The sequence below is a fragment of the Trachemys scripta genome, chromosome 7, assembly GCF_013100865.1.
Source record: "Trachemys scripta elegans isolate TJP31775 chromosome 7, CAS_Tse_1.0, whole genome shotgun sequence".
Lineage (NCBI taxonomy): Eukaryota > Metazoa > Chordata > Testudines > Emydidae > Trachemys > Trachemys scripta.
Window position 1 is genome coordinate 8,893,337 of NC_048304.1, and position 26,267 is coordinate 8,919,603.

The 26,267-nt window shown below is 44.3% G+C and overlaps 1 protein-coding gene across 7 annotated transcripts in view; it reads right to left on the reverse strand.

Annotated features, from left to right (window-relative positions):
- Window positions 1-26,267, reverse strand: part of FRMD4B (FERM domain containing 4B) — a 198,044-nt gene that overhangs the window by 81,922 nt on the left and 89,855 nt on the right. For 6 of the 7 annotated variants that reach the window (XM_034775352.1, XM_034775350.1, XM_034775351.1 and 3 more), the window contains 3 exons: window positions 4,816-4,881; window positions 3,398-3,492; window positions 859-951 (listed from right to left, as the gene is read on the reverse strand). In XM_034775352.1, the coding sequence (XP_034631243.1) occupies window positions 859-951; window positions 3,398-3,492; window positions 4,816-4,881 (254 nt within the window). Of the gene's footprint in view, window positions 1-858; window positions 952-3,397; window positions 3,493-4,815; window positions 4,882-23,275; window positions 23,292-26,267 lie in introns of those variants that run through there. The other variant, XM_034775353.1, reaches the window with a different exon arrangement.

Sequence of the window (26,267 nt, forward strand, 5' to 3'; positions counted from 1 at the left end):
GACAGTATTTCTGCCCTGTTGTCATGTAAGTGACTGAAGTTCAATACATAGATTCAGTTTCGCATTTCCTGTCCAGAGGCACTGAATGTTTAAGAGGGAGGAAGGGCCTGTAATAAATATATTTAAAGGGAAAAACTCAGTTTAGGTTTTGTTTTTTAAAAATGGGGGAAGCTACAAAATCTAACAAGAAGAAAAGCGTATTCAGTGAACACCAGGTACTGTTTATCTTGAACCATCCCCTACTATGCCCTAAATAGACAGCACAGCCTTGTGGTTCCTACTTACCCATGCTACACAAATCAATGTTCTCTCAGCGTGCCTTACAACATTTTTAACAAACTCAGCAAAAATCTAGCAAGAAGTTGTGTCATATTAGAACTGGAGAGCGGAAAAGATCAGCCTCATTTCATTTTCCAGACTGACTAAAATGGAAAATAGTAGCAGCCAGCATAAATGGGGAAAAGTAAATGTAATTGTTAAGAATTAGTATAGTTTAACTAATCAAAGTTGTTAGTAGCAATTCAGGCAAGGAAGCTCTTTAAGTATAGCATTCTTTAAGAAAAAATCTTGACAATGGCTGTTTAATTTAATAAAATATTGTTTTGATTTAAAAAGGGAACAACCAAATTTCCGAAGTATCTCATAGCTAACCAGCATTTATCCAGGAGTTAACTGTTTTCTAAAAATAACACATATGGCTTTGACTTTTATTTCCTCTATCAAGTTAATTATCGATTAATTATCCTCTATCATATTATCAATCCTTTGAAACAAAAAGCTATAAATACACCAAATAATAAATACACCAAACCTCTAATATTTGGTATATATAGAAACATATAGAAAACAATTACTTACCTAACTGCAAAGTACAAAGTTGCTGGACCTGGTTTCTTGGGCAAATCGTGATCCAGAACTCTATGATCTAACTGCAGCCATATATTCTGGCCTCTGTAGGAACAAATGGGGAGTGGGGGGATATGGGGGAAGAGGTTAACAGGTTCCATTAATAATACTGAAACAGATTCCCTTCAGCACTCGCATTTGCTCGAACTGGCACTTTTAAAAGAGCAGGACTGTGAAATCCTGTTCACACTAAAGTCTGGGACAAAACTTTCAACTCTTCAATCGAGGCAGGATTTGGCCAAATGTCTGTTTACTTACTAGCCCTTTCAGACATTGATACACTTCAAACTCAGGACTCTGAGGAAACCAAGGGCACCCCCAATCCTAAAACCGTCACATGAAGATCAAACGTGAAGTGCAGAAGAACTAATATGTCTCCCCTCCGCATTAAGGCAAGATCCTGCCCTGCTGTTGCAAATTGGAGCAGCTCCATTGATTTTTGAAGTAGCCATTCCAATTTACACCAGCTGAGGATCTGGCCTGTAGTCCAAGGGTGGGTGCCCTTTACAGCAGAAAGACGCTGGTTCCATAATCACTGTGTCTGCCATGAGATTGCAGCACGTTGTGTGGTCATTTCCCAGCATCTACTGATGCAGACCCCCAAGATGAAAAGCCTGCTTTTGAGAATTGCCAACTCAAACTAAAGAGAAGGGCGAGATGCCCACATTTCAGAGCACAGCTTGTCAGTGGAAGCACTGTAATCTAGTCAGGCAGGTGCCCCTGCACACTCTGTTATTGAACACTGCATTGGCTGAATCACTTTAGGGCCGTGTCCACAGGGAGTGACTGAGAAGAGAATACATGCCTCCCCAGGCACCATTTTTAATAACAAGCGGGAACAGAATGGGGGATGTGGTTTGCGCCTCACTTTGCCCCGTGGATTAGCTTGGAGAGACAGGCACTCAGTAATGCCTAGTGCTGCCATCTGAGAGATTCTGGCACTGGGACAGGCCCTAAACTGTAACAGCATGACTGCCCCCCAGAGGTGACAGGCTCACACTCCAAACACGGACAGGCATGTGGCGTCTTTAGCAGATGCCTACAAATTCTCTGTCATTTGTCAAAATTTCTGCTTGCTTTTTTGGGATACTAGCCGCCCTTATGAAATACCCACGGAGTGCTTTGGAAAAGCTCGGCAGGTGGAACTGCCACTAAGCAATTAACGAGGGGAAAAAAGTCTCATGGAAGTTCTCCTGGGAGGTTGGGAGGAGTATAAACATCATCCCAGAGGTATTTATAGAAGAAATGCTAGAAGAAAACATTTTACAACCATGAAAAGGGCACAGACGTTGCAAAAACATTCCAAAAAGAATCTCTGGGAAGAAAGCAGCTCTTCAAAAAATACACCCATGGCAGTGCCAAGAAGGGCTTCAGAAGCAGACACCTCCTCACGCCGGGGTGATATCCAGCTACGACGACATTCTAAGAGCATCCTCCCCTATTCCCCTCCTCCCCTACCCACAAAACCCCTGGGAAGGGTACTGCCTCTACAGCTGTGGGTTGACTCACAGCTTTGTACAATGGGAAGAAAGTTGGTCTTGTGATTAAGGGCGTCTTTACTGTCACAGACTTCCTATGTGACCTACAGCGATAAGGGATGTGCTAAAAAGGGCGAGAAATGTCCTAGGTAGGGCAGGGATTAACGTCAGCCCTGTAATAAAGATGTAACTAGGGCCAAGTTCCACTGGCTACTATTGCAAACCTCCACCCCTCCCTAGCTGGGCTTGTTTTTGGCACGGTTCTTCTGCCGTTTCTGGAAGCTGGGATGCGGTTGCACTGGTAAGGCTCATTATGAGGGAGTATAAAGTGACTCGTGCAATGTCACGCTGTAAAATGCACACTGGGGCTAGGGAACCTGCTCACCAATGTCAGTCAGCTCGAAGGTTTCACTAACAACTGGATGAGAGAGGAATTCAAGGAGTTAAAATGCATGCAACTTTTGGCAGCTGTTGTTGGTAGACTGCAAAGTGGTTTTAGACTTCTACAAAAATAAGCAAAAGGCACAAAAATAGGGAGAGTTTATTACTATGTTATCGGACTTCAGATTTCTCTGCTGTTATGCCAGTTCGGGATTAAAGATTTGTTTATACTGGGTTTGAGGCCAGAAAATACAAAATGATGTAATTGATTAATACTAAAAATGCTTGCATATCCCCCCAATTTTTTTTAATTGCACAGAGAAGGCATGCATGAGCGTGCTCATATGTAAAGCAGAGAACACAATCAACTTTTCCACCTTTCACTTGTAAAACAAATAAGAAAGGGCAAAATAAACCCAAGGAGGATTTTATAGAACTGCCCTTCTGTTTTGTCATGGTGTGTCATCTTGACTCAGCTCGGACCATTCTAAGGGGGAGGAAAACAGGAGTCATCTTTAGATCATTGTGGTTTGGCCTGGAGTCCAATTTCTATGCTTTGTGGGATGGACTGGGACGTTGGTTTGCAACAATCATTTCACCAATTGTTTAAAAAAAGAAATACAGATACTTACGTATCATCTATAAATGTTATCCCAAAATACTCCTTTTCTTTGAGGTTGAAATGTGATGCCACCAGATCCAGTAACTCCCGAGACAAAAGTTTGGGCTATTGAGAGAATCATCAGCATATCATTACATTCAGCTCAGCCATTTTATTTTTAAACTAGTCTTCTCTGGATAGGCTGCTGTAAAGGGACATTGCCACATAGTTTAAAGCACCATGATGCAATCTACTACCCAGCTGGGTCCCATGAAGCCTTGTGCCCTTGGGTGTGGACTTCCCAAGTACAGCAAACCCCGGTTTACCTGTCAGAACTGCAGAAATTTAGAACCAGACATAAATGACTAAGTGATTGGGGAGCAAAGGCAACTAAGTTCTTTAGCCTTCCCAAACCAGTTGAAATGTATAAAAAGAAGTAGAAGAAAAGAGTGGCTAGTCTAGGGCAAAGACTGGACTGAATTCAGGCTTTTTGTGGACTTTATTGCAGGAAGGACTTTTCAATATAGAATCTGTTATACCCCAGAAAAGCTAGACCTTTTTTCCCCCCCTATATGACAAGGTACCATCCACCCCAAAACACAACCCAAAACACGGATCATTTTCAAAAAGATTTTAAAATTGAAACTCAGAAGAGCTTAATGTGTTATAAATTGTAATGAGAGCAGATTTAAAAAAAAAAAAGATATTTATTGAAAAATTTCCAAATGTAACAACACCGAGAGCTAGAACATGAAACTAACAGGGGGTCCTGTGGCACCTTTAAGACTAACAGATGTATTGGAGCATAAACTTGAAACTAGTGACACAAAACAGGTCTGTTTGTCATCGTCCAAGCAAATAACAAAAAGATGAAGTCTGATTTAGATTTTTAAAATTCATTCCATGTTCCTAATCTGAGGAGTTGTTAGTCACACAGACGAGGGCTAAAATTTTTTTAGATGCGCCTCTTTGACCTTGGGGTCTAAGTCCCATTTCAAAAGTGATGCAGGCACCCAGAAGCCAATGAGATTTAGGAGCATAAGTCCTCCATCACTTTTGAAAATGGAACTTGGGCGTTTTTGAAAAAACTTTACTCGTGGACATTTAAGAAAAGTTTGACTGTGTCCATTTAAGCTGGTAAAATACAATTAAGTGGATTGCATTAAAAAGCATAGATGACACTATAAAACCAGGCTGTGTTGGGCAAAGTGATGCCCCATAGAGGGTGTTTCTATATGGAGATATACCTATCTCATAGAACTGGAAGGGACACTGAAAGGTCATAGAGTCCAGCCCCCTGCCTTCACTAGCAGGACCAAGTACTGATTTTGCCCCGATCCCTAAGTGGCCCACTCAAGGATAGAACTCACAACCCTGGGTTTAGCAAACCAATGCTCAAACCACAGAGCTATCCCTCCCCCCAAACCAGTAGTTCCAACTTCAGTTTACCTGAACCAGCAGTTCCAACTTCCTGTCATCAAGGAGCTGCACCTGGCAGTGCCTGCCTTCTGTCATCTAGAAAGACAGGAACACATCAGTGGTCAGGGAACGGAGGAAACTCCATTTAAAAGCTGCAGAAGGCAATTACATATGACAGTAGGCTTTGATGTCCTTGCTACAGAGCCACACTGGAGGATGTTTTGGTAACTGAATCTCCTCCCTATACGAAGGCTAAGGGGCTTTCTCCCAGAACTCTCTGCTGAGAACTCTCAACTCCCGTCAACTTCAAACCGTAGTGAAGGGTACTTAACACCTCTCAGGATAAAGATGAAAATTACCCAAAAGCTGAAGCAGAGCTGCAGTTCAGTTGTAACTGCATTGCACGTGGCCTGTGTAGTGAAAATAAACCAGCCTTATTAATACCTTTATACACAGCACTGGCAATGGTCTTATGCTTTAAAGCTCTGGCCGAGCAACCAGCACTGGGTACAAAACCAAGCCATTTATTCAGAGATTCCAAGGTGAGAAAGGACCATTGTGATCATCTAGTCTGACCTCCTGTTATCACAGGCCAGAGAACTTCCCTGAAATAATTCCTAGAGCAGGCCGTTTAGAAAAAAAAGATCGAAACTTAATTTAAAAATAGTGATGGAGAATCTACTCTGACCCTTGGTCAATTGTTCCATTGGTTAATTACTCTCACTGTCAAAAATGTAGGCTTTATTTCCAGTTGGAAGTGTCTAGCTTTAACTTCCAGCTATTGGACTGTGTTATACTTTTCTCTGCTAGATTGAAGAGCCCATAATTAAATATTTATTCCCCATGTAGATATTTATGGACTGTAATCAAGTCACTCTTAATCTTCTTTTTTTAAGCTAAATAGATTGAGTCTCTTTGAGTCTATCACTGTAAGGCAGGTTTTCTAATCCTTTAATCATTCTCATGGCTCTTCTTTGAACCCCTCCAATTTATCTACATTTTTCTTGACTTGTGGGCACCAGAACCGGGCACCATATTCCAGCAGAGGTCGCAGTAGTGCTAAATACAGAGGTAAAATCACCTCTTAACTCCTACTCAAAATTCCCCTGTTTATATATCCCAGGATCACATTAGCTCTTTTGGCCACAGTGTCACACTGGAAGCTCATGTAAGGTGATTACCCTCCATGACTCCAAAACTTTTTCAGAAGTCACTGCTTCCCAGGATAGAGTCCCCCACTCTGTAAGTACAATCAACATTCTTTGTTCCTAGATGCATATACAGCAGAACCCCATTTATCCAATCTAATTGGTATAGGGGCCAGAGCAGATAATCAAAAATCCGGATAAAGGAGAGAATAGGAAAGTGCAATGCTGCCGCGCCATCTAGTGGTCACCGCAGAGATCACCACCTTCTGGACCTGTGTGCACTGGCTGTCTGGTTGACACGGAGAGCCAGTTAATGGAGGGTCAGATAAATGGGGTTTTACTGAATTTATATGTAGCCATATTAAAATGCATGTTGTTTGCTTGCATCCAGTATACCAAGCAATCCACATCACTCTGCATCAGTGACCTGTCCTCTTTATTATTTACCACTCCCCCAATTTTTATGTCATCTGCAAACCTTAACAGTGATCATTTTAGTTTCTTTCAGGTCATTGATATAAATGTTAAATAGCGTAGGGCCAAGATCTGATGCCTGCGGGACCCCACTGGAAATATACCCACTTGATGATGATTCCCTATTTGTAATTACATTTTGAGACATATCAGTTCGCCTGTTTTTAATCCATTTAATGTGTGCCATATTTTATATTGTTCTAATTTTTTTAATCAAAATGTCATGCTGTACTAAGTCAAAAACCTTACAGAAGTTTAAGTATATTACGTTAATACTATTACCTTTATCTCCTAAGCTTGTAATCTCATAAAAAATATGTATCAAGTTTAGTTTGACATTATCTTTCCTGGGATCTGTGTCAGGCTGACAGACCTAAATTACCTGGGTCATCCTGTTTACCTTCTTTAAAAATTGGCACATTAGCTTTCTTCCAGTCTTCTGGAAATTCCCCAGTGCTCCAAGACTTATTGAAAATAAATATTAACAGTTGAGTGAGTTCCTCAGCCAGCTCTTTTTAAACTCTTCAATACAAGTTATATGGATCTGCTAATTTAAAATGGCTAACGTTAGAAACTTCTGTTTAACATCCTCCAGAGATACCAGTGGAATGGAAAGAATGTTATCAGCACCATCTGATAAAACTAGTATCTATTTTTCCTCAAATACAGAACAGAAATATTTATTGAACATTTCTGCATTTTCTGCATCATTATTGATAATTTTACCCTTTCCATCTAGTAATGGACCAGTACCATTGTCAGGATTCCTTTTGTTCCTAATATATTTATAAAACCTCATATTGTCCTTAATTCTGCTGGCCATAGATTTATCCTAGTGTCCCTTTGCTTCCCTTACCAATTTTCTACAATTCCTAACTTACGATTTATATTCATTAATATCAACATCTTCTTTCTTCCATTAGTTATACATATTAATTTTTTATAGAGGTCTACACTTCCCCTCTAAACCAGGTCAATTTTTTAATCAGAACAATATTCTTCCTAAACTATGGGATTGTGGCTTTTCAGGCATCTAACAAGGTGTTCTTAAATGATTCCCAATCATCATTCACATTTTTCTGATTACATTATTTCTCCCAGCTGATGTGGCTCATATTTAGGAAATTTATGAACTAAATTAGTAATTCCCCAGCTTGCCTGAGTTCTCTCCCTTATCACAAGGAAGTTAACCTCAGTCCTAGCCCCTGGGAGAGGGAATGAATTAGTCATAATTCGAACATGGGCAGCGGGTATCGCAGGCCAGGGGAGGCTGAGCCTCCCCAAAAGAGCCAGGCATGGTCCTGCTCACACTCCGCCCCAAGCCCCCATCTGCTTCCCGCTCTTCCCCCGTGGCCTGTGCTCGCGGCTTGGGCATCCCAGTGCTTGGGCTGCCCGGTGATCCGGGCCTCGGGCATCCCAGCGCTTGGGCCGCCCAGCGCTCGGGCCGCCTGGTGCTCTGGGCCTCGGGCATCCCAGCGCTCGGGCCACCCAGTGATCTGGGCCTCAGGCCGCCCAGTGCTCGGGTTGCCCAGTGATCCAGGCCTAGGGCCGCCCAGTGATCTGGGCCTCAGGCCGCCCAGCGCTTCGGCCGCCCGGTGATCCGGGCCTCGGACTGCCCGGTGCGCTGGGGTTCCCCGTCCAGTGCTCTGGGGGTGGGTGGGTGGGGAATGGGTAGTGGTCATGGTGGGGGGTTCAGGGCTCCGCCAGGAAAGGGCCACGGGCAGAAGGGGTGGGGCTGGGGGCTAGCCTCCCTGAATGGGTGGTTCACATGTCACCCATGCATTCGAACACCAAGGCTCCTGCCCCATTCCTTGTTGTGGCAGACATAGCAGAGACAGCCTCATTGAAGAAGACGATGGCATTGCCTTATTTGAGTGTCAAGACCAGCACAGCTGCTTGGACCATGAAGTTTATCCAGGGATATGCAAGGAGACCTGGCTCACTCCATAGCTATTAGATCTGGACTGTTTTGGTCCCCTTAGTTTCAGGTTTATTTCATGTTTATCCATTGAAAAATATTCCCATGTCTCTCTGGGAACAGTTAAAGAAAATAAAGTTACATTATGCTCCTTTAACACCTGTCCTTTAAAATCTATTACATTTCCATGAAAGCTTTTCCATTATTTAAGAACCGTTCTATTCTGGGTCCCTCACAGTCTGCGCAGGGCCTGGCTTTCAAGTACTCTGAAGATTACAACCGGTAAAGGGAACCTGGCTTTTATTTTTTTAATCATGCCCTCAGAATAACTCATTCTCCTGAAGGCACAGAGCTTCTCACAGGCAATAAATCTGCAGCTCTAACCATAGACAGAAGGTGGCTTTCTAAGATAGGGATTTCCTAATGAACTAAACATCGTGAACACAGTGGTTCTTTTCCTACAGATGACTGATCTCTCTGTGGACAGTAACAGAGTTAGGGCCAGAGTCTCAGCTGGTGGAAGTCGGCATTGCTCTGCTGATGTCAGTGGGGCTCCATCAATTTACACCAACTGGGATTCTACCCAAAACTAGTGACATGACAAATCCCTCTATAGACAAAGCCTGAGAAAGCCTGGATGTGGGAGAAGGTGGAATGTGTAAAGAGTTTTTAAAAATATAAGGCCTTGTTGACATACAAATACCAGTATAGCTGGTGCAGTTATATCTTATATATCACTATAGTTCATTGACATACTGGACGGGGAATAAGCTATGCTGGTATAAGACAATATATAGTACAAATACTGTGTTTAGACCAGGCCTACATTAAAGAAATAACTATTATTCCTTTTCATTGCAGAGAGAGAGAGAGAGAGAGAGAGAGAGAGAGAGAGAGAGAGAGAGAGAGAGAGAGAGAGAGAGTGTGTGTGTGTGTGTGTGTGTGTGTGTGTGTGTGTGTGTGTTATCTCCTTTAGCTCAATTGCTATAGACCGTTGGTTTAGTAGATAAAAATCCAGGTTCTAGTCCCCGCTCCCAGGGAGCTCAGTATGTGATTTATCTGCATTGTCTGGAGCCCTTAAATCCATTACAATCTGATCACAGCTTCATTTGTCACGAGGCCATTGTGATTTATTTATGAACACACATGCTACCATAGATTAGTCATTTCATCAACTTACACTTTTGCTGCCGCTGACATACTGCTGCCAATTGCCCCCCGTCGTGAAGCGTCTGATCCATTAGTGTTTTTAAGTCACAGACCCATCTGTTGCACTGAGATAGCTTAAATAATGGCAACACCTAATTGCTCGTTTTTACCCAATGAAATCACGTTCATCATTTCTGATGGCTGTAATTATCGCATTTATCTACTGTTAAGTAAAAACATTTTCTCTCTCTCTCTCTCTCTCTCTCTCTCTCTCTCTCTCTAATATAAAAACATTGTGCCATGGAAAGCTACCTCAAAGATTCAAGTGTAAAAGCTATCACAATCATTTGCTCTTCTACTGCGCCATCCAACAGCGAATCTCAAAGCGCTTTAAAAATATTAAGCAATTAACTCTCACGACAGGCCTGTGAGTTAGGTAAGTAAGTGAGATTCCCCCATTTTATAGATGGAGACAGGTAGGCACAGAAATTAAGTGACTAATTCTGAGAAGTGCTGAGCACTCACAACTCTATTTAAAGTCAATAGAATCTGTCGGTGCTTAGCATCTCAGAAAAAACAAGCCATAAGTAACATACTTGGGACCACATAGGAGAAACAGGACCCAAATTTCCAGATTCCTGCTCTAACAAGACAGGCCTCTCTTTTACCCATGGAGATTTTTCACAAATCGTTAAATAGTTAGAGGTATAAATCCATCCTAGACTCTTCTTCCAATTCATTACAATTAAACTACTGATACAACTCCTGGAATTAACCCTTGAATCAGGCGTCTTGTGGTTGTTAAGATTCTCTGAACTTCAAGCATTTTATGTTATCTCAAAAATGCAATGATGTGGCCACTTTGCAGAATTTTAGAAAGTTAAATCTGGACTATTTAGCACAGAACAGAACAGCACAAGAGCATTCAGTGATAGGGTGTATTGAGTTGCAATTGTTGCGGCATCTCGATCATGTCCTCAGTCCTACAGGCTGTTCTGTACAGGGAGACCTTGCATTCCCAGTGAGCCTCATGGTTTCCATGGGGGGCTCCACACCATAGTTTGCAAAGCCTGGAAGGCCAGAGATAACGACTAATTAACGATTATATGGTACCCTTCTTCCAGAAAGATCTCAAAGCCCTTTGCAAGCTATGTAGAGTCAGTTCATCTACCGACATTTGATAGCGAACACCAGTGCTATGCAACAGTTTAGGACAGGAAGCTGATGCCTTTTCCATATGAAACAAGAGATGGAATTTTAGGTAGGCAGAATGTAGTTACTCAGCACAGAGGGGGACCAGGGCACATGTAAAACAAGTAACATGGGATCTTTAGGGACACAAGTTATAGGGACGTCAGTTTTACATTTTCATTTAGTATACCCTCAAGCACAAGACCTAGCTTTCCAAGGGGAACGTCCTTTAGTTTGTGAATCTTTTCTTTAGAGGCTTCTTGCAGGCAGAGACCTCCCACTGCACAGCTACAAACCAGCCTCTTCAGCAACACACACACACACACACACACACACACACACACACACGTCAGTGCTGCAAGCGCTCACAACCCAGTATCCCCACCCTGCTCTTAAAGGGGCGGCTCCCATTTTTCCCGACTGCATAATCTATATAGCTATTTACAAAGCAAACACAACCCCAAACAAATATTCAAAATGATGACTAAATATAAACACTGGCACCTTACGCATCCAAGAGAGGTCACCTCCAGCAGCGCCACGCTGAGGTAACGCCTTCAAGGTTGCAGTCGAGCTGCTCTATCCAGGGAAAGACCCACTTCCCGCACGTGCCAGGAAACAAAAATGATGTGACCTGAATGAGTCTAATCATTGCCAGGAGGGGAAGGAGGCGAGTTCTGTGCCTCAGGTCCTCCACCGATCCAGATGCTCTGAGGCAATGTTTGCCCTACATCTGTGGGCATGGAAGGCCAAAACAGTAGAACCAGCATGCTCCTGTATAAGCCTTGAGAGCACAACTCGAGACACCTGAGGGCTGGGGAACTGGGCAAGACCTTCTTTAACACACAGGATGAGGTAGGGACATGACTGCGACGTGGCTATTCGACTATACACGTGCATTGCCCCAAGCCTCACGCTCACAGGGCAGGACTTTGGAGGCCGTTGCTGCAGCAGCTGTGACGTGGCTCTGCAGCTCGGGAGAAGGATTCCATCTCCCACTGACCTCCCAGAGGTCGATAGGGGGCGATATTATTATTTTGTATTGAGGTAGTTCCCAGAAGCCCAAATCAGGGCTTGGGCCTCCATTGTGATAGGTGCTGTACACACAGATAACAAAAAGACTGGCCTTGTCCCCTAGACCAGGGGTTCTCAACCTTTTTATTTCTAAGCCCGCCCCCAACATGCGATAAAAACTCCACGGCCCACCTGTGCTACAACCACTGTTTTTCTGCATATAAAAGCCAGGGCCAGCATTAGGGGGTAGCAAGCAGGACAATTGCCTGAGACCCCCACTCCTCACAGGGCCCAATGACGCTAAATTGCTCAGGCTTCAGCTTCAGCCCCAGGTGGCAGGAACTGGGGCAGCGGGGCTTCGGCTTTCTGCCCTGGACCCCAGTGAGTCTAATGTTGGCCCTGCTTGGCGGACCCCCTGAAATCTGCTCGCAGCCCCCCAGGGGGCCTTGGACCCATGGTTGGGAACTGCTGCCCTAGAGCTTACAAATGTCGCCCTCTAGTGTCATAGGAAATAAAAAGGGGCATTACTAAGGGAGATCGTCTTTAGAGCAAGAGGTAGAGGCCTCAGCTTTTAGAACTGAAAAACAAGAAGCTAGTCCTGGTTCCCCAGGTTCGTACATGCCATTTATTTATCGGTAGCCCATCAGTTATTTAATCTGGTTTACTCAAGATCTGTGCAGGAATCAGGATTTGACCCAACAGCTCTAATAGCTGCCAGGTCCCATTTCCTGCAGTTACATTTTCATCTTCTGTCCACTGTGCCTTGCTAATATGAACAGGATGACTGGCAGTTCTTATTAAAGAATTTACTGCAAGATGAACCCTGGCAAAGACAAGACACCGATATTACAAGCAGTTCGGAGATAGATATGAATTTGTACGTATTTCAGCTTAATCAAAATAGGGTTTTTTGCCAATGCACATTTATATCGGTTATATTTTGCAAAAGCGTATGTCACTGTATATACCCAATCATTGATATTAATGATAGGGTGAGAGGGGAAGGGATGTTGTCTATTTATTGATAGGAAAATGGGTAAAATAAGGAGAAACTTAAATAGACTCAAGCCCTTGATTCCAGTCCTATCTCCTGCATAAAATCAAGAAACAAGTGGAACAAAGCGCAGCATGGAACCCCGCTCAAACAAAACCAAACAGAAAACTGCAGAAGTATTGGATTCTCACGTTTTCCAAAGAAATCAGCAACCCCTTTTTCTCTCTGCACAAGTGGTCAGCTCTTACCTAGTGCAGATTTATGCAACTCAAAAGCAGAGGGAGGGGAATGAGAGGAGAATGATTGTCCAGGATGTTCAGACATTACCGAATCTCTGCAGCAGTCTTAGTTTGCAGACAAGCAATTCCAGCAGGTTTTATGCAAGCAGGTGATTTACTCAGATGCTTAATGAAAAAGGAGTGCACTAAAAGAACATAGGTATCCCTTTCTATATGTATGCATGTACCAAGGTAAAGCAAAGGGGAAGACTGGGATTAAATGCTGTTCAGAGGGGTTTCAACACAGCATTTAATTTTGTCAGTGCAAACTGGATTATCATCTAGCAGAGCTGGGACTTACACGTGTTATAGCCTTGTACAGTGCACAGATAAAGGGCAGAACTGTGGATACAAAATTAAAGGACTAAAGCCAAATTCTTCTCTTGGTTATGCCAGAGTGAATCATGAGTAGCTTCAGGGAAGTCACTTTGGATTTACACTCATTTAACATGAGGCTAGCTTTTACATGGAGACAAACTGAAAATGGAGGCGACACTAATTATCTTTGATTTCACTCATGAAACATCACTTGCAGACAAAACATATGTCAGTGAATTCTCAATGTCAAGTTATGGAGGCATATTTTGCACAACTTCAGGAGTTTTTAAAAATACAGTCTAAAAGGCAAAAAGCCCATTTCTTAGCCACAAAGACCAATTCCCCATGATATCCGGCTCCTTAATGTTTGGAGCAGAGTAGAACCTGCAGGATATTTATGCTATTGCCCCCACCCTCCCCCCTCCGGCAGTAACATCCTCCCTATTCGAAGCCAGTAGTTACACACAATATTTTTAGACATCATTGTGTCATCACGCTAAAAAAACCCCAACCACCGTATTTAGACGCTGTGTAAACAGGAAGCCTCGCAAACGTTTAAGTGAAAAAAGCTGACAAAATAACATGTCTCATGGAACGGCGGCTCAAGAGTGTGAGTCCTAAGAGGGTTTGAGTCAAAAATAAAACAAAAACTCATTACACTCCCTCTACAAAACTGAGATTTCATCTCCAGTGACAAATTACAGACAGCCACGGTGTGGTTTAGCCAGACAGATCTATCACAGTCATATTTTGAAAGCTTTTTTTTTGGAGTGTGGATGTTTTAAAGTACTATGAAGCCACCTTCCATTTTTACAATTATAAGTAGGTAAAGATACTAAAAAAATAGCGACGAGGAAAAGAAGATTTAAAAGGAGCTGTGTATAATTTTGAGACAACATTTGGAACTGTTTATTTACCATCAAAATACTCACACACGTCATAGCTGCTTTCCCTTGGGACTCTACTACTCTGGGGTTTTAGCTGCCAGTAAAGCTACATGCAGATGCCCTAGTGTCAATTCCTAACATAGATGTGTTGCTCTAGTGAATAATTGTGATTTATACTGGTGCAGCATGTCTACATGAAGCTATCACACACATAGCTATACCAGTGTTAGCAAAATAATACAAACCCAAACCAGTGTGGACGAGGCCTGACTCAAACTCCTTAATATTCCAAAATGATAACCTGCAATTTGAGCCAAAAGCCACCGGCACTTACACATGGAAGTGATTTTACTCAGGTGAACAGTCCCTTTACAGCCATCTGTAAGAAGAACTCTGTGGGGTCCTCTCCAGCTCAGGTGGCTGATGTAAATAGGGTTACTCATATGAGTCAAGTTACTCACCTAGGTAAAATGTTTGTGAGTCAGGGCACAAGTTTGATACTCAAGACAAGATTCCTCAGTTTGCATCTCTCTTTCTCCCTCCCCTCTCTTAGGGTACGTCCAGACTACCTGCAGATTGGCGGGTAGTGATCAATCTATTGGGGATCGATGTATCGCATCTCGTCTAGACGCGATACATCGATCCCCAAATGCGCTCCCGTCAACTCCGGAATTCCACCAGGGCGAGCGGCGGTAGTGGAGTCGACAGGGGAGCCGCAGCCTGCACTGTGAGGACGGGAGGTAAGTCGAAATAAGATATGTCGACTTCAGCTACGCTATTCCGTAGCTAGCATTGACACCCCACCCCCCTCCAGTGTAGACAGGCCCAAGGGCAAATCCTGCAGTGAGGCAAAATTCCCATTAGAGTTTTGCCTGGAGAAGCATGCAGGATTTGATCCCGACTGCACAGAGTGCTTCACTCACCTCACTCCTTTCTTTTTTTCTGGATAGTCAGCCCTATTTCCACAAGCATCTCTTAGTTTAGTCGCACAAGGTTAAGCTACACTATGCAGAAGAAAAAGCCCTAGAGAATATTTCACACTGGGGAAGGAGTCTATATAGATGCATACAATGCAGTGTGTGACAGAGCCCCTTTTTGCTAAACAAATAGCTAATAGAAGCTGCAAAACATGTAATATTATGCAGGGGAAATGGCCTGCAATATGCTATTATGGTGCATTGTAAAAACAGTCCAATTTATTCTGAATCAACAGTCACAGCTCGCAGCAACAAAATCTACAGCGGCTAAAGGAGTCAGATTCATGAAGAAATCATGTATGGACATTCACTCATGCTGCAAAGACGTTGGTCAGTTAGTAAGTGGTGTCCCATTTTGCAGATGGGGAACTGAGATAGAGAGGATGAGTGACTTGCCAAAGTCACACAGGAAGTCTGTGGCAAAACTAGAAGATCGTTTAGTTCTCTTGGCTCCCAAAGTCCTGGGCTTTAATCCCACGGCCATCCATCTAGCAGGAGCTATGCACATGACCCAAGAGGAAGACAAGTTCATTAGGGCTGTACTCAAACAGATGAGAAATTTTAATCTTACAGTTCCTTTCTGAGCTGGAGTTAAAAAAGGATGTAATTTAGCAGCGCCGTTCTACCCTTCTGGACATCATATGAAGCTTTAAGAAATACATTTGGGGTTAAATTTTCAAATTGGCCCCGAAAACTACAGCTGCCAATTTTAGGCACACGTCACAAACCAGCACCATACATTTGCACCCGCACACATATTTGTACAGACACCCTCCACCATTGGACCCTTAGGTGATAGGGATCTAGCTAGCGATCTGAGATGTGCTCACTGTGTGTGTGTGTGTGTGTGTGTGTGTGTGTGTGTGTTTCTGCAGTACTGCTGGTTAAAAATTAAATACTTGGTTTTTCAGCTCATTTCTTAAAGCTTCATATAATGTCCTGAAGGGTAGAACGGCGCTGAACTCGTCAGCTTTCCCCAGCAACCACAGAACCTTTATTCTAGCCACAGCACGGCCAGCAACTCGTCCTCCTCCTCTGGTGGAGATCACTAAGCCAGGAATCTCCAATCCCGCCTCCTCCTGGAGGTCCCTCGCTCTTTGTGCCACTCACCACAGAGTTATTTAAGTTGGTGACTCTCTGGGAACCACAGGTATCTCCGGCAAAGCAAGGGAGCTCACTGCAACACTTACGGCTATGAGAAATGGGTCTGATCCTCAAGGTTCCAGATCCAAATTTCCCCAGTGTCTGGGGATATTCCAATCCTGGCCTTAGGTCGCCTGTCCACATGTTCCCCACAGCTCCCTGGGAGCATGGCCTCCATTGACAACACGGGCTTGATCCTGCTCCCATTGAAGTCCAGGGCAAAACTTCCATTGACTTCATTGGAGCAAGACCAAGTCATTGCCCCCACCCAGACACCACTGTCCCTCCTCCCAACCTGACCTCCCCCATAACGTGGCTCCAGCTTTTGAAGCCATGAAAGAGCGTTTGGCTGAAATCCTGGCTCCAGTGATGTCAATGGGAGTTTTGCCATTTATTTCAATGGGGACATCTTGATATTTACCTTAACGGAAGCCAATATCTGCTTTGTATTAACAGCTGGCAGTACAGCAAAGCAACCGGTTATTCCTCTTGCTCCACACACCACTGCAAAGAGACTCCTTGCTATCTTGTATTCACCAAGCCAGCTTAGTTGTAAGAGTCCACTGCAATTTCTTTATACGTGCTGTGCAGTGCGTGTCAATTTTCTGTCTCCAAGAACCCCCGTGTATTTACTGACATTAACGAGAGTGATTTTACAGCATGAATGCCGTAGGAAATTGCACGGTGAGTGACTAACAATGCACAGGAATTAAATACACCTTTATTATAGTATATGGGAGCGAGCTTTTTTATAAATAAAGAGTGGCGTCTCGTTCCCAGCTCATAACAGTCAGTGTCTCAACATTTTAGACGAGAAGAAAGGCAGAAAAAATAATACAAAACCGATACTGAATGATACTGGTCTCCCAGGATATTTTATCATATTTGTGCCTTTCTAGGAGATTATCAACTCTCTGAGGCCCATCTTAAAAAAATAATAGAAACAAGAGGGTTGTTTTCAGCAGAGGACATCGTTATTTCAATGCTAATGCCTCTCTGCTGATGCTTTGCATAGAAGCCTTGGCTATGTTACATTTGGCTGAGTATGAAGATACTGGGCTGGAATAGCAGGACTAAATGCTCTCTGGATAGTTTGAAACCTTCCCAAAATAGTTCCATGTATTGAAGACATTTATAAGCTTGGCTCCTGCATAGCTTCAGCTGACTTTCATGTAAGCCCCACAAGGTGAGATAGTAAAAAACTGGCAAGGTAGCAACCCTTCCCAGCAAGCAGTCTCCCTCACTACAGGGCAGCTATGATTTTTCAGGGCCAAGTGCCAGTACATTTTATGTGCAAGTCTCCTTTTTACTGTTCCGGTCTCTAATTCACACACAGAAAACAGTGCAGAAAACAGCGATCGTAAGCTAGTTTTCCACTCACTCGCAATTTTGTTCATTGTTTGCTGGTTCACACGGGGCCTGATGCAAAGCTCATTGAAGTCAGCGGAAAGTCATGTCATGCTTGAATTTGAGAGACATTGAAAAAATCCTTAATGACAAGCATATTGTGATGAAAATCAAGCAAACAAAAGTCCCAGAGCCGTCAAAGTGACAGAATGTGCAGAATTCCAAAATAAGGACACGGTACACACATATTGCCAAAAATGGGGAAACGTTAATGCGATATGAGGCCACTAGAATGGTAACTGACTAATGATTTCTGCCAATGCTGTCAGGTGATCCTAAAGCTGAGACTGCATTTCCTGTTGCTATGGACCATAGTTACACAATACAGTCATGCCAATGTTGTTACCTGTCTGCATGCATTCTGCAAACCTTCACATTTTTGCCTGCAAACCGGCATCTGCACAGGCAAGCCAAGCAAAGTGTGCAGCTAAGATGCTGAGGCAGGGTTCTGAAGCACCATAGGCGTATGTGTGTTTGTGGGAATGCAGCATGCCGCTGCTTGCTCCTTAGACCCCACCCTTCGTAGCTGACAATCAGCCAATCGGCACATAGGCTCCCCTAACATTCGGAGGTATTCTTATCTTCCTGAGAGAGAAACCCTCCAAAATCTGATTGACTGGGGGAAAGGTTAGCTCTCTTCCTGGAGGAACAACCCATTTCTGAAGGGGGGGGGAGCCTTTTAATTGGAAATGGAAACATTTCACAATAAATACATACATGCCATTGGCAGTGACTTGATTATTCTGCCATACTTAGGGCTTTACACTATACGTAGGGCCCTACCAAATTCATGGTCCATTCTGGTCAATTTCATGGTCATAGGATTTTAAAAATTGTAAATTTCATGATTTCAGATATTTAAATCTGAGATTTCACAGTGTTGTAGGGGTCCTGATCCAAAAGGAGGCTGGGGCGGGGAGTGGGTGCAAGGTTACTATAGAGGGGTCGCAGTATTGCCACCCTTTACTTCTGCACTGCTCCCTTCAGAGCTGAGTCCTTGGCCAGCAGCAGCCGCCGCTCTCCAGCCACCCAGCTCTGAAGGCAGCGCAGAAGTAAGGGTGGCAATACTCCTCCTACAATAACTTTGCAACACCCCACTCCCCTGCAGTCCCTTTTTGGATCAGGACCCCCAATTTGAGAAACGCTGGTCTCCCCCGGGAAATCTATATAGTATAGGGTAAAAGTACACACAAGACCAGATTTCATGGGGAGACCAGATTTCACGGTCCGTGACACATTTTTCACGGCCGTGAATTCGGTAGGGCCCTAACTACATGGGAAACCAACAGCAAAATGGGACAAACATAGGCCTCAAAACTCCGCAGTTAAAAGTCAGGAAAATTAATAGGAAGCACTCAGTGCAAATCTGCAATAAATACTGAGTCAATGCAAAACTTCACAGAACATCTGCTTTCCTTGGCAGTGAGACAGTTTATAAATCAGGGCTTGTTAGTGGCATACTTATCACACACAATGCTGACACTCACAGTAATGGTGTCGTTACCATGCAAGAGGCCATGGTAATGTTTTGTTCCAAGGAGTCATGATAAAATCTACTGGGAACTGGTGGAAAAGCTCATGACAATGGGTAACTCTTGTGATAATTAAGCAATAGCTGAGGGATACCAGTTTAGGGCACATTGCTATAAGGAAAACATTCTCCCTTCCCTTGAACACCCAAAGCTGTTGTGACTGACACAGATATGATACATCAGAGGCAGAGCCAACAGTATGGCTCAGGACTGGGAAGTCAAGAGACCCGTGACCTATTCCTGGCTTTGATCGCTTAAGCTCTCGGTCCTTCAATTTCCCCATCTGCAAAATGGGGATAAAGATACTGACTTCCTTTGTAAAGTGCTTTGAGATTTCCTGATGAAAAGCACTAAAAATTTTATTAAAGTTAATGTTTAAAATTAAATATACACAAGTTAAGAGGGAAGGTACTGTACATCTGGGGTCAGGCTTGAGTTATGAGGGATTACAGGTATCGGTTGCAAGGATGAAGAGATACATACATATCACATAACCAGCATAGACCCAGATTGGGGTGCAAGAGTTTTTAAAGTGTCAGTGGATAAGTGGGCTCGGGTACGCCACCTGTGGACTATATAAGGGGTCCAAGTCAGTATTAATTATCGTCATCATCCCATTAGGTCAACTCCTTGGGGTATCTGTGACTGATTCTCCTCTTCCTCCTTCCCCTCAGCCCCCATCTCCTCTCCCTTCTCCTAGTTAGTGGCCAAAATCTTTCAGTCCTACCTTACATACCTTCCCGTCACATAAAAGAAATTTAGCTTCTCTCACCATTGTCATTTGCAGTTTATCACAATGTAGCTCGGACTGTGGAGAGGGTAACAGCACTGGTGACAGTCTCCTCTCAGGGCTTGTCTACACAGGGAGATGTAATAACTATACCACTATAACTCCCTGGGTGGTTACTTTGGACTAAGAGTGTCCACAGATGGAGTTATACCGGTATAACTATAGTGGTATAATTTTACTGGTAAGTTTCCCCATGAAGAAAAACACTTAACTGGTGCTGTCCATTCTACCCTCTGAATACCAGGCAGCCTAGGTCAGTGGTCTCCAAACTTTTTTGATCGCGCACCCCTATCAGTAAAAAATTTTTAAGCACGCAACCCCTGCCGCACCAGCTCTACCATTTTTGCCAAAGCAAAAAAAAATAAAAACACTTCTCCTGCTGCGCACCCCCAAGCATCCTCTTGCGCACCTCACTTTGGAGACCACTGGCCTAGGTGTTCACTAGAGAGATGATCAATTCCTTATTTCTCAGCTGTTTTTATTTTTTGGAATAACTGGCTCTTTTCCCCTAATATTTTACTTAGTATTATGTAGCCTCAATGCGCTGTGCAGACCTGAACTCATTACTTCTCACGGTACCCTGGGTAAAGATTATGAGCCCCCTTTTACAAAATGGGGATACTGAGACACTTGCTGAAATCTACACAGTAAAATTCAGCGACAGAGCCAGGCCAGGACTCAGGGTCACCCAACTCCCAGCCCGGTGCTCATTCCGGCCTCCCGGTTTTTATTAAAAACAAGCAAGAGAATGAATAACACAAAAAATATCTTTGCATCTAGTTCTTCCAAGGTTGGGTTGGCAGAATACTTGCATTCTGAGGAACTGGGGAGGAGATCCTCACTGCCACCCTGGCCCCTTGTCACTGCTCCAGCCCGCTCACATGGCGTAACGTGGGCCTTACATTTCCATATCAGCTGGAGGACAATTCCTCTGGTGCAGGCAGAGAGGAACACAGCCACGAACCTTTCTTCTGAGTACCCCTTCACAAGCTCAGGCGGGGGCAAGCTAGGGGCTGGGCCACAGTGCTATGCAGATTCTGGGCAGCATAGCTACCCTTAGGGCACCCTGGGGAGACTGTCATAACTTAAGACAGACTCCCAGAGCTGTCTAAGATATGCAGGGGGATACTACAGTTCCCAGAGCAGCCCAAGATGAGGAGGGTGCAAAGGTGTCTTAAAAGTTACAGCGGCCCCTCTCTGCAGCCCTGTGCTGCACCCCTTTGAGATGCACCCCTGATCTCGGTCACAGAGGACACACTTCTTTGTCGGGCATGTCCCATTTTATGGTGGTTGATCGCGCGGGTGACTTCCTGTCTCGCTCTCTCTATGGCCCGTGAGTATTTTTTCTGCATTTTGGGCAGGTTTCCCCATTGTGCTGCCCCTCCCTGAACGCGGCTAGAACAACAGCCTCATTGGAAGTCTGTGTGCTCACCTCACGGAACTAATCCGCGGGCGGGAGCTCAGCAGCGAGACTGGCCCAGCACCCCCTCTTGTGTTGGGATACTTCGCCGGGCTTTTCAAATTTTGAGACAATTGTCCGCATCCAACACACCACCCTGACCCACTTGACATGGAAACTGCCGGCCTGCTAGGGTATGCGAGCAGTTACAAAATAAAAGACTAAATCTGCTCTTGGAGAGAGGTTTTCTCCAGGCCCAGTGGATCGCCATGCTCTGCTGTCACTGCAGCCCTTGTCTCTCTCCCCACGGCGTGCCGCTTCCCACCTCCAAGATTTCCTTTCTTCTCTGATGGCTTCACATATGTTGCCTGCCTGCCTCCCCACTCCACCTCCCATGTTTGCTCCCTGAACTTCCTCAGAGGCATCTCTAGCTCCCTCAGTGATTCTTCACTGCTTTTGTCCTAGCCTCAAAAGCCCATGGCAGAGGGGAGGGCTTGAGGCACTACAGTGGTTCTTCATGGCCCATCCCATTTCTGCTTTCCCAGCAGGTTCCCTGTAGCATCTTCCCTTTCCTTGCAGTCACTGCCTCCCTCTCTCTGCAGTTTTTCACCTTTTCCCAGACTCCCTTCCTTGTTCTCTCCACAACAGCCTTTCCTCCCTGGAAGGCTGCTCACACCCTCTCCGTTCTTTCACTTCCTTCCCCCCACTTCCGATTCCTTCCCCTGGTGCCTCGCCAACTCCTTCTGCAGGATCCTTCTCTTCCTCTATGGCTCCCCCCCAAAATCCTGCTTCCCTTCTCACCCTGCCTACTCCGTCTGCACCTTCTGTCCCAGCCTCAGTGCCACCCACACTTGGCAGCCTTCCTCTTTTTCTTGGCCGCTGTCCCTCAGGAGAACTAGCCGCCAGTCTTGAACAGACATTAGGTAAACCGGAAAGGAAAAAAGGCTATGCCAGAGGGGACCACCTGAATTGGCTTTAAAAGTACAGAAGAAAAAACACCATTCTGGAATAAGGCAAAGATTTAGCCTCATGATCCATTAATGAGCACCCTCATCATCAAATAGAATTTCTGAGGGTAGCTACGTCTTGATGCACTAGCTTGCCCGGGTGACACACACACTTTGTTAGCCATTTAAATGGTTTTGACAGAATTGGACTTTCCGCGCTTCTTTCTTAAAGGAGAACAAGGGAGTCTAATCAAAGGGGCCTTTCCGAAAGGCTGTTAATGAGTTCCATGTGCCCCGCTGTATCTTCGGTGCCAACCCTTTCATAAGCTGTAGCGGGGCTGGAGGAGCAGAGATCTTACTGATGAGACTTTGAACATTTACAAATGGAAAGGGGCTACTGTGCCAGTTACTGCCTGCCTTTCCTCAGGACTCGCTCCATGTTGAGTAACATGGTTTAAAAATAATATTTCAAAGCAGTTTATCGCGGTAAAAGCTGAAAATGCATTATCTGTGAAATCAAAAAGGATGGACCTGATCTCCAGCAGCAAAGTTGCTGGTTTAGCTTTAGCATTTTCATTTAAAAAAAAAAAAAAAAAAGCCAAAGCGGTGATTAGAACAATGGCAGGGAAAGCAGATGTAAATGCTGAGAGTAAACAAACAAACACTCCCCATGCTGCAATTCAGAAGATGCCAGTAAAGTTAGGAGAGCTAATCTTTAGCAAAAGAGCTAACACAAATGTTTAAGTCTGCACCCTGAAAGGATCCAAGAGCAAACTCACTTTGTTTTCTGTTGTCCTCACGCTCCCCTGCTGCCTGTAACAAACTCTGCAGAGCTCTATTCTGCTTTAGTCAGGACACAGCGCAACCGCAATAAACAACGTTATCTGCAGCTGGTAAGCATCAGAAATAAATGTATTCTCTTACCTCCAAGCCACAAACTCTGGTAGTTTAAAAGGACTGGAGAAACCCCAAAAGTTGCACATCAAAGAGTGCATGTACTAAGCCTTTGTATTTTTCTCCCAGTCCGAGCCGGTGGAAGTGGGGACACACAATCCCTGACTTCTTCCGTTGCCATATAATCCCAAGGAAATGACCTTACTGTTTGTTGCTTTGATTACAGATTCAGAAACAAAAGCCCTTCCAGCATTAGTCAAGGGATGCAAGATGTTGAAGGCTGATATTTGAAAGGGAGAAAAAAATCAGTTTTTGATATTTTTTTTAACAATATCCCTTTTTGCGATCAAATTAACCCATGAAAATTAAAACCCAGCATCTACCAAAGACATCTTAGAACGCGCCAGCCCAGTGGCAACAAGCCCTCTCACTAGGGGTCAGAGCCTAGATATCTCCCAGCCCCATTACCCGGCTGCAGATTCCCCTTAAAAGGGCACCTGAGTATTGGAGTCAGCATAGCCAGCTCTACAACATGCCCACAGTGCAGGGGGCAGAATGGACATGAGTGCAGAGCTGAGGTTTAAAGTTCTGTACTGAGTGAGGAGATCTGGGTTTAGTTCTTGCTCCAACCATTTCTGAAGCCCAGATGCTTCTGTGCATCTATGAGTGGGCCTGGGGACAAACTGATCTTAGCGGCCAACTAAGAGCCAAATATCTATACCATGCCTCTGACATGCACGCCTGTTAACCCTTGATTTATCTGTAGGAACATCTGGGAGGAAAACTAGGGACACCATTTTCCACTGCATGCATCCAATGAAGTGGGTTTTAGCCCACGAAAGCTTATGCTCAAATAAATTTGTTAGTCTCTAAGGTGCCACAAGTACTCCGTGTTCTTTTTTCTTTTAACCACAGTTGCCAACTTTCACATGGTAAACGAGCACCCCAACTTTCACAATAAGCCAAAAATCAAGTTAATCCCAGTTCAAAACAAGGCCAAACCAAGTCAGTCCCTAAGAACCCCAACACTCTATGTGACTAGATCCCCCCCGGCGTGCAGTCTGGGACTGTGGTGGGCCCGCTGTGCACCCCTGACTCTCTCCCCACCTTGCCTGGAGCCGATAAAAAAAAAAAAAAAAAGAAGCTACAAGTTACAAGTCAAACAAGCTACAAGCCAAAAACTAGCCAACAAGCAATTCACAAGCCAGTTAAGCCAAAAAGAAGCCCAATTTTTGCATTTTTTCCCACAGGTTTGGCATGTCTGCTTTTAACTGCACTGTTTTACGTTAAACCAGGAGAACTTTTCAGAGGGAGAGAATGGAAAAAAGGTAAATATTTGGCTCAAAATTGGGGCTGCCCCTGCTAAATAGGAAAGGCTGTCTGTTGCGTGGCACAGAGACGCCTCTTAACTTCGATCAGAAATCTGCGCATGGGGCAATGGTAGGGATACGTTAGAATTGGCACTAAACCCCATCCCCTCCCGCCCCCCCCCCGTCCTTGATGGCCTGACTGAACATTGGGCCTAAAGTAGGGATAATCCATTATTTTTTGTCAAGGTCCAAATTTCTTGGTCAAAGTACAGACAAGGTCCAGACTCCAGAGAAAATAATAAATAGAACAACAATAGCAATAATAATAAGTAAATACAAAGATTTTGGGGTCTGTTCAAAAGCATTTGGTGGTCCGGATCTGGAACATGGTCCACCTATTAACTATCCCTGGTCTCTAGGCCTTGCTGTATCTTATTTCTCCAATCCCAGTAAACAATGCTGTGATGATCAATGCTGTGATATGCTGCCTGCATATAAGGAACACTGCATCATACACTCTTAGAGCTTAGAACTTCATTGCTTGGTATGGAAGTTGCTTTCGAGGCCCCAACCCAAAGTGCAAACTGTGCTCAGACACTGGGCGTTAAAGGAACTACTGTTCATTCCAATTCAATGCAAGTGAGGCAGGAGAAGCCGCTGGTATTGTTATGGCAGGCATCCCTGAGGGGGTGCTGTTACATATAATCTTCCAAGCTCACATGCTAACAAGAACAAGATCTGACTCTTGGAAAGGACATGCTGCATTGTTAGTTTTTGGATTGGCAAGGTTTGTATAAAGGGCACCTTCTGGAAGTGTTGCTGAATTAGAAACAGGAGAATTCACTCTCTGCCTTGGTCTCTGATTAGAATTAATCCTTGAGGCAGAGTTGCTCCCTAGATACAGGGGGCATTGATGTTGGTCTGCAAGTCCTGGAAGAAGGGATTGCCCTGCATGCTGGCTGATCACCTCTGTTCCAGGACTGCTGTTTGTGTGGAAACAAACAAGTTACGCTTAACTATACCTAGACTCTGCCTCACTGACTTCTCCTCTACTGGGATACTAACCTGAAAAGCCCCAGCCATCTGCAACTACCTGACAGAGGAGCAGTGGCTGTGTCAGAAAAGGACACTGGTGTGAGAGGAGGGAGTATTCTATGCAGAGAATGTGGTTTGTTCTACTGTAAATGCTGAATGACTCTTTATGACACACTTTGGAGTAAAATATTTGAATAACTGAAGTCCAGCCTCCTTTCTACAGGCACAATTTGAGCCTGAAAAAATTATTTGTGGGCACAAATCTGAGGATTTATATCAGCTATTTGAACTGCACCTGCATCAGGTACTTAAGAGACACAAGACCTCACATTTGCTCCTACAAATGCAGGCATAGGGGCTGCAAAAGGGAGACCAGCCTCTGAAAATGTAGCCTTGTATTTTTAGGAAACAATACCCCCTCTTCACTGCAGAGTACATTTCTTGCAGACACTGGGCCACAGTCTCTGGTTGTGTAAATCTGCACAGTGCCTTTGAAGTTGCACTAATTTGTACCACTTGAAAATCTGGCCCCATTGAACCCAGTGTCAACTGGAATGGTGGCCGAGTAAACACTGAGCAAGGGCCATAGGGTTTAGCCCATTCTGGTTCTGAATCAAACCCACTGAAGTCAACTGGTATATTTCCATCAACTTTAGTGGACTCTGGATCTGGCCTCT